The following is a 17,319-nucleotide window of genomic DNA, read 5'->3' on the forward strand; positions in this document are numbered from 1 at the left end:
CAGGCTGCATTCTACACGAACTACAGAACGAACTGGCACCCCACCCAAGTACCATGTTCAATCATAGCCTCACCTCAGGCTTTCTGTCAACTGAATGGTGCACAGCAGCAGTTATCCCACTCCACAAAGGGAGAACCACCATGGACCCTGGAAACTGCTGCCCCATCAGCCTGATGAGCCTGATCTACAAGGCTATGGAATGTATCATCATGGAACTTATAAACAATGTCATTGGTAATCTCAAAACTCTGGACCCTACCCAGTTCGGGTTTGTAAAAGGCAGATCATGTCTCCTAAACCTGATAGACTTCTTTGAAGTGGTCACCAAAGCCACAGATGAGGGTAAGGTGGTTCACACAGCCTATCTAGATCTCGCCAAGGCTCTCTACACCATCCCCCACTCTGGAATTATACATAAACTCACTAATCTAGGTATAAATCCCTATGTCACAAGATGGGTTGTCAACTGGCTCACTGACAGATTCCACACTGTGAAAGTAGCAGACTCTAAATCCAACTTCAGACCAGTGACAAGTGGAGTACCACAGGGTTCAGTCCTGGGTCCTCTCCTGTTTGGTATCTACTTCTCTAAAGTACAGGCTAACACAGAAGGTCTTTGGCTAACAAAGTTCACAGATGACTGCAAACTAGGAGCCATAATCAAAACTCCTAATGATGTGGACATCCTACAAAAGGGCCTCAAGCTCAATGCCAAAAAGTGCATTGTCATCCCTTTTGGTAAAAACTCTATACCCATGAATTACCACAATAGGCAGTAGTCTACTTAACACCAAAAGTGTGATAAGAGACCTTGGGACACAAGTGGACAGTAGTCTCTCTGTTGATAACCACGTTACCACAGTAGTCAGAAAATCCTTCTATGTGGCACACCTCATCACAAAAGGTTTCTCATCCAGGAAAAAAGAGGTCATTGTTCCCCTCTACTCATCACTAATTAGACCCATTATAGAGTACAACACCCCTTTTGGTATGTACCTCACAAGACATCTACAGCGACTGGAAAGGCTGCAGAATTACCTCACAAATAGGATTACTGGCCTCAAACAGATGCCCTATGCAGACCGTCTCAAAAAACTCCAGCTTTACTCTGCCACATATAACCTACTCAGAGGCGATCTCTGCCTAACATACAAAGCTATGTCAAACCCAGAGCTGTTCCACTTAAAGAAATCCCAATCCCTCTGAGCTACATGCTCTAGGGACCTAAACCTTGTCACCACAATAAACAGAACATGCTGGAGGGATAGATTCCTGTCCCAGAGACTTCCCATACTCTGGAATAAACTACCTATCTATATCAAACAAACCTCCTCATTAGCACTCTTCAAGAAAAATCTTGATGATTGGATGGGAGATAGAAATTCACCCCGGGGATCACTTCTGTGGCTCTGCTTGACAGGGGCACAGGAAAATAATTTTCTTGGGTGGCAAAAGCCAGGGTACCATTTGGCTAGGCTTATATAGGCCCTAGGGCCAATAGCCTAGTACCTACCTATGAACCTATATTGATCATGCTGTCATCAAGCATCTTTAAAAACAAAGTACTTATGATTCATTATTGCACTCGTACCTGGATATAAAAAGCAGATTGACCATCTAGGAGATATTGGTGAGATCAAAGATATGCTTTGAACCATAAAATACCCATCTGATATAGCAGCACAGTTTATAAGTTAACCACATCACAAATAATAATAAAAAATTAGCTGGTATAGTAATGTTCTTAGGTTTTCTTATAGAATCCCGAGACCAAAATTAATGATTTAATTTGCTTAACTATATAATTTTTATTTATTTTCTACAAACAAGGATAATGGCTCAGCTTGAAAGCATACAGCTGACACTATAGCTTTCACAGGGTTGGATCTATGGATGCTTGCTTATTATATGTATTCCAGAAATAAAACATATCCATGGATACTTAGTTTTTACGAAGCAAGAAAGTTCATTACTATACACTTAATGAATTCTGCTTCCAAAAAAAGAATCAGTCTCTGAATAGCACCTATTAATGTCATGTTGGCTAATGGGCTTGTAAAATATTGCGTAAGACAGCAGCAGCTACGTTTTATTGTGGTAATCGGTAACATTTATGATCACTAACCCACCTTCCCTGTCATCTTTCATACTCCATATTAAATCATTATTGGTTAGACTTGGTGAAACAGTTCTCTGCTCTTTAATTATATTGTGATGATATCATTTTTCCCCAAACATTGTGAATGCCCTTCTCATACGGGTTGTCAAATAAGGACAGGAGGAAAGTATTCCTTTTCTTAAAAAAAATTTTGACCCACTTTATTTACATTGCTAATATTTTTTAAATGAATGACTTAAGTTCAGATATTTTAAATAGTTTAACTCTTGCTATTCTGTCACAAAGTATGGTTCTCATTCTCTGCTGTATTTCATACTCTTGATAAATTAAAAGTCTGAAATATGGCTCATAACATATACCATTTGCTTGTGATATTGATATTTCATCTTGATTTTCATGTATGATACTGCGATTCAGAATTAAATTCTTCATTTGTAACCCCAACACTTTTCCATCCAGCTGTAAAGGTCCTTCTGCTGTTTTTCACAGCATGCCCTCCATTGAATGATTCCCTGTGTATGTTGTTAATTCAGTAGCAGGTATAAATCGTGTAACATCATCTGGGAGGTGGGTCCAACTTTTGAAATACTTTTTTATTTCTTTGCATTCAGTCCTATAGTAGGCTTCTTGTTGTAATTTGGTGAGTTGGTGCATTCTCCAATTTCTTTTTCATTTCTTCTGATTTTGTGTATGTACCAGTAAAATGGCTTTAGTGCATATTCATGTATTAAATTATTCAGATCAAATGCATTCCCACTACCAAATGTGTTTTTAGTGTTAAATTATCCATTAGGAATTTACTGAATATGATGTATGATTTGGCACATTTACTTTTTTTTTGTAACATATATATATATATATATATATATATATATATATATATACACACACACACACACACACACAGTTCTACTTCATAACATTGAAATTTCATATCAGATGTGCTTCATAACATTGAATACTACATTGCGCAAGTAAATATCACCTCCACCTACAACAATACCTAACTAACAAACACACTTTCTACTACATATCTGCAGGGGGGGCAAGCCCCCTGCACCCTCCCATGTAGGGGGCTGTGCCCCCGCACACCCGTAAATTAAATATACCAACTCCAAGATTGCACTACAGTGGAGAAAAGTTAATTTCCTAACCTCAGTGTATGATGATACAGTGAGGTTAGGAAATTAACTTTTTTCCACTGTAGTGTGATATTGGAGTTGCTATATTTAATTTACGGGGGATGTGGGGGTGCATGGGGGCTTGTAGTAGAAAGTGCGTTTGTTAGTTAGGTGGTGTTATAGGTGGACAAGATGTTACTTACATATGCATTGTAGTTTTCAATGTTATGAAGCACACTTTCAATGTTGTGAATTTTCACTGATTTGGGTTTTTAGTGTTTCGGGATTTAGATGTTTTGGTATCAATGTTCTGAAATTCAACATTATGAAATTTCAGTGTTATGAAGTACACCCATGCACCCACACATGTATATATATATATATATATATGTGTGTGTGTGTGTATCTCCGTGTATATATGTGTGTGCATGTGTATCTCTTTCTCTCTCTCTCTCTATATATATATATATATATATGTGTGTGTGTGTGTGTGTGTGTGTGTGTGTGTGTGTGTGTATCTATGTGTATATATGCATGTGTATCTCTCTCTCTCTCTCTCTCTATATATATATATATATATATATATATATATATATATATATATACATGTGTATCTCTCTCTCTCTCTATATATATATATATATATATATATATATATATATATATATATATATATATATATATTTATGCACACACGTATACATACACATATTCCCACTGTTACCACTGTCTTTGCCTTTAAGCTCTCCTTATTAAAATAATTGTCCTGTTGGAGATGTTTAATTTTAACAACTCCTTTTTTCCAAATTGGTTGTTTTAACATCCAATGTAAAACTCACATTCTCGTTTTTATCCAACAAAATAACATCAGGTGGTTGCAGCAAATCTTACAAGTCCAGATAAATGGCTTCCATCATAACTGGAGGTTGCAGTGGTAGTTGAGATGAAAGATGTTCACCATCTTTGGCTCTTACGTCTGCTTCCATTAGTGTTTCATAGGTAATTATTCATGGTGAATATTGCAAACATCACAACAAATGCAAAGAGGCAAAAAAGGGAATGAAAGGTGAAGTGGCAGTAGGCAAAGAACATCTATTGCAAAGCAAATAGTATGATAATAAATAGAACTGAAAATAAAACTGAGGAAATCTGCTTATAATGAGCAGAAACTTAAAAAAGTACATGAAATAAGGATTACTAAATCTACTTCAGTAGAGCACCTAGAAACTTTATACAGAAAAAAAACATTAAAATGAATATGTATTTTTATTATTAGAACTCATCAGACTAATTTCCATGCACAAAGTAAAAACCTTTATAAACTCTTGAAACAAATCTCCTTTAAAAAAGGATAGCAAATTTGCCTATTAGGTAACTAAAATACCTGGGCTTGCTCATGCAAATAATTAAAAACATAAAATGTCTTACTAGGTAATGCTTCAACTTCTTTGATTTGAATGTAAGTTTATACATGTATTTAATTGATTTTTTTCAAATACAGTTTTCTTGCTAATTTTATGCAGCAGATGTTTTAATAATTTATTTCATGTGCCTTTTAGACTCATGGTTATTACCAGCTGTTTCCCTGACTTTTACACTAATAACAAAGTTGGTACATTTGGCTTTTAAGAGACCAGACCATTGATCTCTTGATCCAAAGCTGACAATAATAAGTAATAAAAGTTGGGCTTGAATGCACTTGCTTGCAATGGTTTATATCCAAACAAGGGATGCAGCAAAGATCTATTTTGGAATTGTACTTAAATTATGATGTATAGATTTAAATGTTGAGGGAAGTCTGCTACTTAGTACATATGCATTTGGCATGAAAATGAGGAAGATCACTGAAAATATTAAAGATGTCACCATATTTCAAAATAAAAACACTACCTGAGTACAGACAGCAATATGAATATTAATGTTGGTAAAGTTACATTTATGAGTTGTACACACTGCAAAAATTCTAGCTGATGCTATATTAGTCAAGAGGTTGACAGAGTAACAATCTTGAAAAAGTTGGTTATCACTTTTGCATTCATATCAATGATATGCATCAGCTGACTTTGAAAATCTCAGGTTGCCATTACAGGTGGTAGTCATTACATTAAGTCTGTTAAGAATAAAAATATTATTTCAGCTTGTACCCTTATAATTAGAAATAATTTGCAATGTTTATGTTGGTCATCTTCTTCCAAAAAAATACATTGAATTTTGCTGGAATAGTCCAAAGAAACAATCCTTAAAGTAATAAATGGTGTAAAACCATGACTTTAAAGGTGAGATTAAGATCTTAATCTTTTACTCTTTTGTGCATCAAAGGTAAAAGAGTGACCATATTTTTTCCATATAATTTTTGTTTATTTTACATAAAAATTCAAATTTTAGAATATAAAATTTCACCTTCCAGAAACATATTTCACAACAAAAAAATCCATACCATGTTATGTATAATGAATATATAGCTGTAACTCTCTACTGTTTTCTTAGTTGCAATTTAATTATATATTTAACCAAGCATACATGCACTAATATCTAAATCTCTGCAGATTGAAGTATATTACAAAGCTAAAATGTAATGCAAAATATCAGTGATAATCCCATATGGTACATACCCCCCCAGCCTTCTGTATTATTTCACTCACTCACACAGACCTCCTAAAAATTCATTATTGAATGCAAACTCACCTCACCTGATAATTATCAAAACAATACTTTTTTCTTAAAAACATACTCGCTAACTTCATAACCATAATACAGCTTGCTCACCATCAGAAGAGAAGGCAAAGCACTACTATCTGACATTCCAACTGTGTCTTTGCCCATCCACCTCTCTTGTAACCTATACCATTCCCAGCCTTTGCAGTACCTTCATCAACTCACTGTATTATTATGTCTTTACAAAAGATCAAATCCATTGCCCCTTCTATCATAAAACTATATTTTTTATCCCAGTCTGCAGGAACTGCAAAACCATTCTTTGCAACCTACTCTGCCATGTTCAGTTTACTACTTTTCCAAATAAATAAAAGAAAGGACTCTTCTCCAAATCCTTACCATATAGCTCTTTCCAAGCTATGCCTACCTGATCTCAATTTTTTAATTTCTTCACATACCTACCACCTATACACAGGGGCGGCTTGTGCTACTGGGCTGCAAGACTGCAGCCCCTCCAGCTGTAAACAAAAAGAAAAATAAAATATAAAATAAAATAAAAGTAAAATAAAAATAATCTAGTCACGGAACATCATGCATGCGCACTCGCTGTATTTCCGGACTGTTGGTGAACCATTCCGATGCATGCACACAGAATCCAGACTGTCTCACCAGCAGTCCAGATTAGGAAGAGAGCATTCAGCAGCACTATCAAAGAAGTATATGCAGTTACAACTGCATAGACTTGAAGGGGGATCGGACTGCAACGTCCGCAGGTTGGGTAGCACCCAGCTTGCTCTGCTGTCACAGGAAGGACGTCTTGCTCTCGACCAGGTGGCAAGAGCTTGAATTCGCTACCCATCATCATTTGTAAAAAATTGCAGATTTCTCTCTTATATTTGTGCTGTTCTGCTCTGTTCCTCATAAAATCTGTGGTTTCTGTATTTTTGTTTCCTTACAAAGTCAGTAGTGCAGTGGTACAGTGGTAGCATTGTTGCCTGACAGCTACAGGTTCTCTGGTTAGATTCTTGGCTGGGGTGCCTTCTGTGTGGAGTCTACATGTCCTCCCTGTATTTGTGTGGGTTTCCTCTGGTGTCCTCCCATCTTACAAAGACGTGTCTGGAGTGTTTCTCCCTGGGCCTCTGCTGAAAATTGGCTTTTGTTCCAAGTTAGACTTTCCTGGTTAACAAATGTTAAATAAATAAAAATGACAGACATTTGAATTTCAGACTTCATATTCTTCAGAAAGTACATGGTAACACAAAACCTTTTATTCTAGCAATTGTCTAAGTTTATAAGATGGATATTTGAAATGTGTCCCTATTTTTGGGACTGCATTCCCCCATTATTGGCTTCGTCCAGGTTTTTTGTGCTAACGTTGAGAGCTATGGTGTGAACTGAATTCACTGAATATGTTTGCAGGCTGTATTCCCCCATTACTGGCTTTGTCCAGGTGTTTTTTGCTAAGAGGTTGAGAGCTATGGTGAGAACTGAATTCACTGAATATGTTTGGGGGATGTATTCCCACATTATTGGCTTTGTTCAGGTGTTTTGTGCTAAGAGGTTGACAGCTATGGTGAGCACTGAATTCACTAAATGGTAGCCATTTAAGTTTCAGTCTTCCTTTCTTTCACAAAACAGCTGATTTGGCATAGTGGTATGTTGCTCTGACTGTTTTGCACAGGGTCCTGGGTTCAAGACTCGGCAGTGAAATGTATGGTGGTAACACAGCATTTTATTCTAGCAACTTTCCAACATTATACAAGCAATGTTTAAAATGTATCCCTGGTTTTTGGGCTTTTGTCCCCCCGCCAAATAAATTTTGTCTTTTTCCAGATTTCTTGTGCTGCAAAGTTCAGATATACAGCTGAGTGTTGAGTAGATTTTACAAGGAGCTGAGAGCTGCAGGGAAGCAAAAGTTTAGTGTTGCTTATGCTGAGTCTGCTTGCATTGTTAATAGCACAACAGGTAGTGTACTTGCTTTTGATGTGGAAGGATGTGGGTTCTACTCCCACAGTAGGTAGCTGCATTGCTGATACTGTACTGTGTTGCAAAGGGGGTGGATGCTGCACTCCTTTTTAGCGAAGATACCTAGTAACTATGAACCTGTTATCAGTTTGCCATCCATTCCCTATTGCAATATTACTAGCTTATCCTTTTTTTAGTGTTACATAGGCAATTTATTCCTCAAGGGCAACAGACACTTTATTTGTAGATGAAACAATGAAATATAAAGTTGTTTGCTAGCAGCAACCTCTTCATTAGTTACAGATCTCTTTATTGTGGAATTATTTAGATGACTTTTACTTCTTCAGAGATTGTGCATATTTACTGATACTGGTGGACTGTAGAAGTTTGAGTAGACTTTTATGGTGGAAATGTTCTGAATTGAGCAGTTTTATCATTATTGGTGCATGCATTTTGTTTCATTGTTTACTGGAAAAATGTTCAAAACAATAAATTTAAAATGCCCTCTAACAACTATACTGTATTGTACAAGGAATATAATTTAATGCAGTCAGGAAGGTGTATGAAAGAGCATGTGTATGTTTCGTGTGCAAGGGGCCTGTGATTTGAAAACAGCCCAAACCCAAAGTTAATCTTTATCTGCCACTGACAAAATGTATTTTCTTTGAATGATGATTTCAATGCTGTTTCAATGAATGTGAGTTTCAAGGGCAGATAAGTTTTAATGCTAAGTCTGTTTTCATTGTGAGACTGCATTGTTTTGTTTAGCAGACATATGTTAGTGTTTGCGCTGTAAAATGCAAAATAAAACTTTCAAATGAAGTCCAAATCATTGCAGAAGTAAAGCAGTATGCGCATTAGTGTTTATGGTAAATGGGGTGAAATAGCCAAATAATGCTTATTGGAATGGCTGCAGGAGGGAGGTTCCATTCGACCATGATTTTGTGAGGGGGGAGGGCGGCAAACTCAGTCAGCCCCGGCTGAACTACACCTCTCAACTATCTAGATTTTTGCAGAATTAATAGATTTTTGCTTCTTATTTTTGGTTTGTTCCTCATAAAATTTGTGGTTTTCTGGCAAATCATTTAGGAATTAAGTCATTAAATAATGACAGACACTGAGTTTCAGACTTCATATCCTTGAGAAAAATGCATGCTAAAGCAAGACCTGTTATTCTATCAACTGTCTCAGTTTATACAAGAGCAATTTTTAGTACCATTTATATGTTCCCCCAATATATTTGGCCTTGTCCAGATTTCCTGCGTTAACAGGTTGAGAGGTACGTGCAAATAAATTGCTTTATAGAATTAGGCATATCCAAACCTCTCAACTGTCCATGATTTTGGCTCAAAATAGGTTCATAGGTGGGTACTAGGTTATCTGCCTGAAGGCATTTATAAGCCTAGCCAGAATGTGTTGGCTTTCGCCGTCCCCTTAGATTAGTTCCCTGTGCCTCTGTCAAGCAGAGCCACTGAAGTGATCCCCGAGGTAAACTTTCTGTTTCCCATCCACTCATCAAGGTTTCTTTTGAAGAGTGTTAGCGAGGAGCTCTGCCTAATGGAGATTGGGATCTTGTTCCAAAGCATGGGAAGTCTCTGGGACAGGAATCCATCCCTCCAGCATGTCCTATTTATTGATGTGGTAAGGTTTAGATCCCTAGAGCGTGTTGCTCGAGAGGATAAGGTTTTTCTTTAGGTGGAGCATGTCTATCAATTCTTGTTCTCTTCCCCTAATAATCCCTCCACAAAATGGCAATTTTAGAAGAAAACGTGGAGGGTTTACAATTAATAAATAACTGTAATAATCCTAGTTATAGATTACTTCAGAAATGTATGTAGATTCTTTTATTTTGTCAGCTGCTCAAGTTAGCAGTACTAATATTAAAAAAGTGTCCCTTTTTTGACAGGTTCCCAGCTATATTGTGTGGCTATTTTATATTTTTGCATCACATTTTTGGTCCGTTTTTCATAAAATTGGGGTTTTTTTGGCAAATTAGTGGCAAATCATTAAAGACTGAAGTTAGAAAATAATGACAGACATTTCAGTTTCAGATTTCATACCCTTCAGAAAATTCATACTAATGTAAGACCTACTATTCTATTATCTTTCTAAGTTTATAAGAGCAATATTTAAAAATTGTCCTTATTTTTGGGCCTTTGTCCCACTTCTATGTATGGCTTTGTCCAGATTTCTTGCTCTGAGGTTGAGAGGTATGACAAATGTGTCAGGGCCATCACAGTCAGCCAGAGACATTTCAAATTGTGACATACTCGTTGCACCCCACTCCCCCATGTAGTGACTCTGGATGTGTCCAAGCAAGGCAAGGAGCAGTTATGCAGTGTAAATGTGCAAAGTATCCCCCCATCCAAGGTAGTCACAAGTACTACAGTGGCTTTTCATCTGTCCTTGATTTTGCAGAATGTTCTGGTTTCTATCATATTTTTATACTGTTGATTTATGTTTATTATTATTCAGAAAGTGCCTGTCGCTCTGTGTTTAAGTAGCAATGCTTTAATGACCATCAGGTAAGCTTGTCTGAGATTGTAAAATGCTTGTAAGCTTTAATAAGCATACTGTTAAAGAACTGCCAACATTGAAAGCCTATCTGTTGTTGCCATGAAAAGAATACTTACCTAACTAGATAACATATAAGCCTTGGGTATTGAAATGCATATGACAGTATTTGTAATAAAGGACAGGATTACATTATTTTAAGAAGCTCATTACATTTGTTGGAGACTTGCAGTCCTCTTTACAGGCTTTACCTGCAAACTAAACAGAATGCCAATCTATTGCGTGTGATCCATAACCTGTGCAGTAATCCTGTAAGCAATGTATCTTGAGCTTGTTTCTTGTTTGCTTTTCATTTTTTACTTTGATCATGTTTTCCCCATGAAACAAGTAGACAGTTGTCAGACAGCAGGTCTTTTTTGGATAAGAAACATTTTTACAAGTGGGAGTATCACAGAGATTGCTACTTTCAGCATGTTACTTGGTACTTTAATAAAGCTGAATATAAATTATAATTAGAACTGCAGTGCAAGGAGAAGTGGTTTTAGTTGAGTGTTGCTTGTTTTTCTTATACTTGAGTTTGACTGCCATTCTAGTAATGTATTTAAAAAGTAATTTATTTTTTCATGCCTCACAACCTTTTTGTTTTTGTCTAGATATTAAGTAAGCTGTCATGCAGCCAATGCATTGAAATATTTTTTTTCTTCTACACTTCATTTTGTTTTGATCGGACTCTCATAATGATGGTTTGGCACCCAGGGCAGTGTATTTAAGTAAAGTTACAGTTTTTGTAGTTTTGAGCATAGCTCCTCTCCTTTCTAATTGGCCACACCCATTCCCATTGACCCCACCCATTCAGCTGTCTCCTGCAACCCCCCTTTGATTTGAAGTCACCAGCCACCACTACCTATACATATCAACTGTATCAGGGGTTCAAGACCTACAGAATTTTAGTGTCATCTCAGCATCTTCCCTCCTTAAACCTTTTCTGTATCCTGAACTGCTTTCGCTGTATTTAACCTTCTCAATACCTTCCAAGATTTGACCCACATCTTCCTCTCCAAACCTCAGCTATCCACCTCTCCTTTAACTTTCACATCTCTGCTTTCACATGTCCAATTAGTCTCTTTCTAACATCCACCCATGCTACTCCCCATTTAGTTCTTCCATCCATGTACTAATCAGTTTCTTCCCTTTCCCCCATCATTTATGTTCTCCTGCTGATAGATTTATATATTAACCAGCCTCTTTTCCTGGTTTAAATTTCCTCTTCAACTTAGCAAAACCTGAATAACAGTTGCTGCCTATCCATTCTCACAACATTTTCTTTCTCATTCCATTCTATTTCCCATCTATTCTATTATTTGTCTATTTCTCCCCATAGATCCTGATAAAACATAATCTGAAATGTCTTCTATCCTCCTCCTTCAACACCCTTGTTGTCTTAATGCTCTTCCATCACATCTGTTCTGCTGCATTTCATAACTGCTCCTTTTCTATAGTGGTTTCTACCTTTTCTAGAGGTGGTGGTTGTAACCCTGTTTGCTCTCTCATCTCACCAAACTCAGAGCGCCATTCTGGTGACCCTTACATTTTGAAAGAGAATTATAACTGCAGCACATCTCTGAAACACTGGCATTCCTCTATTACCTGCTATCTGATTCATCATTAGACTAATTACCTCCCCTACTACTAGCACTTTTTCAATCAAACCTAACTGTTGGATCATTAACAGCATTCATGTGATTAAACTGGTGTGCCTTGCAGCAAATATATAATAATAGATAATGCAAGAACTCTGGCTGTCTCAGATCTACCCTCAAAGGAATTTTGCCATTCCTTGCCATCTATCTAACATGCATTTTTAACCTCCACCTCCATTTCCTGCTAATTTTGTTCATCTCTGTCTTAAATTGCCTCAAACAACTTAAGGTCCAAATACTTCTCTCCTTTAGTAAGCACTAGTGAAATAGCTGCCCACCTCTCATAATATTTTGCTGTTATAGCTACAAACTTCTTAGGATGTCATTTTAATCCCAACTGTGCTCCACATCTTTGGAATAGTAGTAAATAATCTTGCAGAAGAGTATTAGTGTTTTCTAACATGAGCACAAAGTCTCCACAAACAGCTTAACACTGCTCTTCCTGTTTCCTGTAGATGAGTGTTTAACCTTTGTGCTAATTTTCCAGACACTATGAGAAATATGCTTGGAGACTAGGAGCAACTCTGTGTAGTTACCTCTCTGATTTAACTTCCTCTAATAAGACCCTAATGACCATTTCCCTGATCCTTGTCTGTGAATGAAGATCTCAGACAACTTGGATCCACCTACCGTGTCCTACTACCAGCTCATCTGTTTCTTGCAAAAAATGATGGCATATAAAGCTGCCAAATACCATTTTTTTTATCAGTGCCAGAGATAGAGGTTATCTGCATTAAATGGAGTCATGATACAAATAGGCTTCTAAGAACATTTAAACAGAATAACAGCAAAACTAACTGGTTTTGTGGTAAAATTGCCAGTGTGGAGATCCGTACCTGTCAGTTCAATGCATAGTCAGGCTCTTGAGACCTTCATGAGGATTACATAATTTTGTCTATTTATTTATTTGTTTTGATTTATTTTGGTAATGGTGGGTGTGTGTGAACAATATATTCAGATGTCCATAAGTAACGGACCTTACTGGAATGATTATTATCTTCAGGACCGTCCACACTCATCTGACACAAATGAATGGGAGTGCTAACCATCATTTAGCAGAGCACTGATTGAAAATGATGTGCAATACTTTAATTTCTAACATCTTCCATCCAACCTCTTTGTAAAGGTTGTATCTAAATGTGTTGTTGGATAGCAGCAAAATAAGGTATATAGGTGATACATGTAGGAAGCAAAGAAATTATTCACATTTCTCTAATGTGTGTCTACTCATTTTATTCATCAGATACCTCCTCATCCTCATCTGAACATTAGACTAACCAAAGAACACAAAGAAGTTATGCTGTTCATTATAGGCACAGTCGATTTTCAGCTTGGGGTGCTGATATGTTGCCAGTTTCCATCACCAGGGAGTACACTAATTGCCTCCTCAGCTAGCTGCAGCATGTAACTCTTTAAAAAGAGGTTCTTGTTCATCACAGCTATGTCCATAAGGTCCTGTTTTACACATATACTTCAGCAGTTGAAGTGATTATCCTTGCAGTTAGTAAGAGTTATAGAAAGACTTCATTCAGTCTGGGTAGTCCCAGATGGTTTAGATTAGGGTATGGGTCTGAGGGAGTAGTGATTGTTTATTTACTTATTTATTGGTATAAATTCTCCTGTTTCTGTAGTGGACTGTTGCAGATGAGTGTTTTTTTTTTTATTTAGTTTTTTTTACTTTTTTTTGTTTTATCTTATTTGCTCATTACGTACAGTTGAGTAATTGTAAAGCTAGTAAATTTAAGTAAGTATTTGTAGGAGATGGGGGGTTCTATGATAAGAGGAGCACGTCTACACTGACATGACCTGATAGACTCCTAGATTCAAGTGACTGAGTTAGGAATATTTTGTACTAAAGTAAATTTACCCATTTCATATTTATAGTCCTTTGTAATGACAGTTAAATTTCTCAGGCCATTATGAAAGGGAATAGAATGCTTGAAAAAGACAGTGCAGGCGATAGGTTTATACTAGCCATTGTGTAAAGTACACTACCAGCTGCAGATCTCGCCTATGTATGACAATGACTTTGTTCCATTCAAGCCTGTTTCTAGGCTTGGAATAATTTCTAACAAGATTTTATTGTGTCTACTACTTCTGATACAAGAATAGCAGTGCACATTTTGGTACTGGAAGCATGTTTTCCATTTCCCATAGTCCTTTTTTATTAATTTATTTTTTTTTAACTATAGCCTAGATTAAAATTAGGGTGCTTCATGAATTACATTGTGTGAAGCATTTGATTATTTTTTTCTAATTTTGAACAGATCCTGTTTTGTTTTCAGTTAAGTTTTCTGCATAGCTTACAACTTGTAATTGCTTCTCGAGTATACTGAGGACTTTAATTGGTGTATTATAAGTTATGCTAATTATTAAGACTTAAGCAGTCTGACATCAACGTCAGCGAGAAGATGATGCCGCATTTCATTGTAAACATACATTATCATGGTTGGCAACTTTTCACTAAACTTCACCCTGGGACTGCATCATGTCTACTAATGTTTATTATGTTACTGCACTGTGAAGCCCCTCTTGAAGGTTAGTGATATTTACTGAGTTTCAGTAATGGATTGTATACATTTAACAAGTATGTTAATACTTACTGACAACCATTTAGTTTACACAATGAGATTTAAAATTTAATGAGGAAAGGACAATCAGTTTTTCTAATTCTTGAAGCTCATACATACTCTGCAGCTGAAAAGCACCGGCCTCTGTGGTGTCAACAGGTAAAGCCCAGACTGCAACCTAGATGGCCTGGAACTGACTAGCAGCCTGAAAGCTTGAAGTACTAAATGTGAATGGGATTTCACTTCATAATCTCAAATTACTGAATGCTCGAAATTCAGTAACCCGAAACCATGAAGCTGAAAACCAGAATGCCGAAAGTGCATAAGAATGAATTCAAATATCTCAAATCCACACTTATGCATTTCCGGTATGTCGCGTGTAGTGTTATGGTGCCTGAAATGGCAGGTAAGTGAGTGTTTTTGTAGATTGTGTGTGTGCGTAAGGGTAGGGAGGTGTAAGTGTGAGTGTTGGATTTGTTGGTGTTTGATTATGTGTGATGTGTATTTGTGTGTGAGCGAGTGGAAGATGGCGTGGTGAGAGGTTTTTTTTTTTTTTTTATGTTATGTGCGACCTCAGAGTTGGTATATATAAATAGGGGGGTGTGGGGGGTGCAGGGGTGCTTTCCCCCCTGCTTATATGTAGTGTAGGGTTGTGTGGCTTGGTTTGTGTGTTGTGCATGGAATGGTGTGTATGTTAAGTGGTGTATGGTGTTTGTATGTTCATGATTGTGTGATTCGGGATTGTGGTTTTGGTGTTGTGAATGGTTCGACTTCATAGTCTTGGGTTACTGAATTTTGAGCTTTCAGTAATTCGAGATTATGAAGTGAAACTGTGAATGGTGGGTGTGAGTGGCTGTGATTGGCTTCCTTATTGTACTGAGGCGGAGACAATTTGGTGACACCTGGTAGACACTGTGTATCAAATCAAAAGGCAGCATCAAGGGTCAGATCTTGCGTCTACCAAGAATTGTACTACAGCAGAAGCATGCAAGTCCATAAGCTGATATTATGGGATGCACATCACACATCAAGACTGCCATTAGGACCAGGATGTTAGGGCATGTGAAAATCCTTGATTGCTCCCCAGATGGTAGACTTCCCAGTTGAATTGTGATCCAATGTAGAATGAATAGCAGTAGCTGAGCCCAAGAGATCTGATGGCTGGCAGGCATGAGGGACATAAAGACCCAGAAAAAAGGTTAGAGCAAATATTTCGAGGCATTTAAAATGTTGCTTTTCAGAAATGTACAGATCATATTTGCTATACATCTGTCAGATTTTTGATCTTTAACATTTGTAATTGAAGAGTCTGCCAAGAAATATGATATGATATAATATGAACAATTTAGAATATGTATCTTAAAATAAATTTAAATCCTATCACATTAAAAAGATTTCCATCTAGCACCGCATATTAAATTATCCTTTTTATTAGTCATAAAAATGCATTTAAAACAGACACTCAAACTGATGCTTTTTAAGCAATATATTTTTATATCACTTTTTGTCCCTCTCTGTGCTTACCAACCATCAGCCTTCCTACTATGGCTAATTCTGTTTGTTCTCCGTTGCTGAGGTGAGTAATGGTCAACACACAGCAATCATTCAAGCAGTTCAATGAGAGATTTTTGACTTTCTACATATTTCCACTTCTACTGACTGATGTGCCTCTAGCAGATGCAAGGGATTGCTATACCATCCCTTATGCTCCTGTATGTTCCTGTGCATGCACAAAGAAAGCTACTGCACGAATATGGTTTGCCAGAGTCCAAGCACATTGCCACTGTTCCATATAGTGCATGCTGTACATCTTTCTCTCTAGTAATTACTAAAACTGTAGTGAGTTAGACATCCACTTAACACTCCATCCCACCATCTTCTATACTCCGCCAGTGCTCAAAACATTAACCATTCCAGAAGTACGTGAGACACATGAACGTTTTTATTCCTCTATTTCAGAAAGCTGACTTTGTGCATCATACTTGTCAGAGTAAACAATACTTTTTGAGAAAGTATTGGGTCACAGTAGAAATGTGTAAACACAATGTGCTGTGTTCTGTTGTCCACCATAATGATGATTACTTATTAGTTGCATTTTATTTTTGGTCAATCCCATACTGTATATTCAGCCTTATCCCACAGTGCATAAGACATCAAAATGCACTCCCTTTGCACCAAAAATACATCGTTGTGGTGTCATCTACTATCACACAGGCAAGAAAGTTCTCAGTGCACATAGTTCACCTGTATTATTTTATTTATAAAAGGAATTCTTTAGAACTGTCATTCCATTTTAGAATCTTGATCTGCTGACATTTATAATAGCTGCTATATTTGTTCTCTGTTTTGCAGTGGAGTGTACTTCCAAGGAACGACCATTGGCATGGCGCCCATTATGAGTATGTGCACCGCAGAGCAGTCTGGGGGTGTTGTTATGGTAAGTGATGGTTATATTGCAACTGCATTTTTTGTCTGTCAGTTCCATTTATATGTTTCCCAAATAGTGTTCTTCTCACATTTCCAAATACAGTAATATTAAAATTCTGGGAATATAATACTAGTTGCTGTACTTCTGCCCCAGACTTCTTTTGTTTGAACAGTTGCTTCCTATAAAAAGAAAATGTGTGTGTGTAAGGGTGATATGTGCAAAATGAGAGCTCTGATTAAAAATACTG

At 36.9% G+C, this 17,319-nt stretch overlaps 1 protein-coding gene across 1 annotated transcript in view; it reads left to right on the top strand.

Moving 5' to 3' along the window:
* Positions 1-17,319, top strand: part of ADAM12 (ADAM metallopeptidase domain 12) — a 2,765,134-nt gene that overhangs the window by 1,705,957 nt on the left and 1,041,858 nt on the right. The window contains exon 10 of the mRNA XM_044056180.1: positions 16,997-17,081. Within this exon, the coding sequence (XP_043912115.1) occupies positions 16,997-17,081 (85 nt within the window). The remainder of the gene's footprint in view (positions 1-16,996; positions 17,082-17,319) is intronic.

This window comes from Protopterus annectens, chromosome 14.part0 (assembly GCF_019279795.1).
Source record: "Protopterus annectens isolate FY-2018-M chromosome 14.part0, PAN1.0, whole genome shotgun sequence".
Classification (NCBI taxonomy): domain Eukaryota; kingdom Metazoa; phylum Chordata; order Ceratodontiformes; family Protopteridae; genus Protopterus; species Protopterus annectens.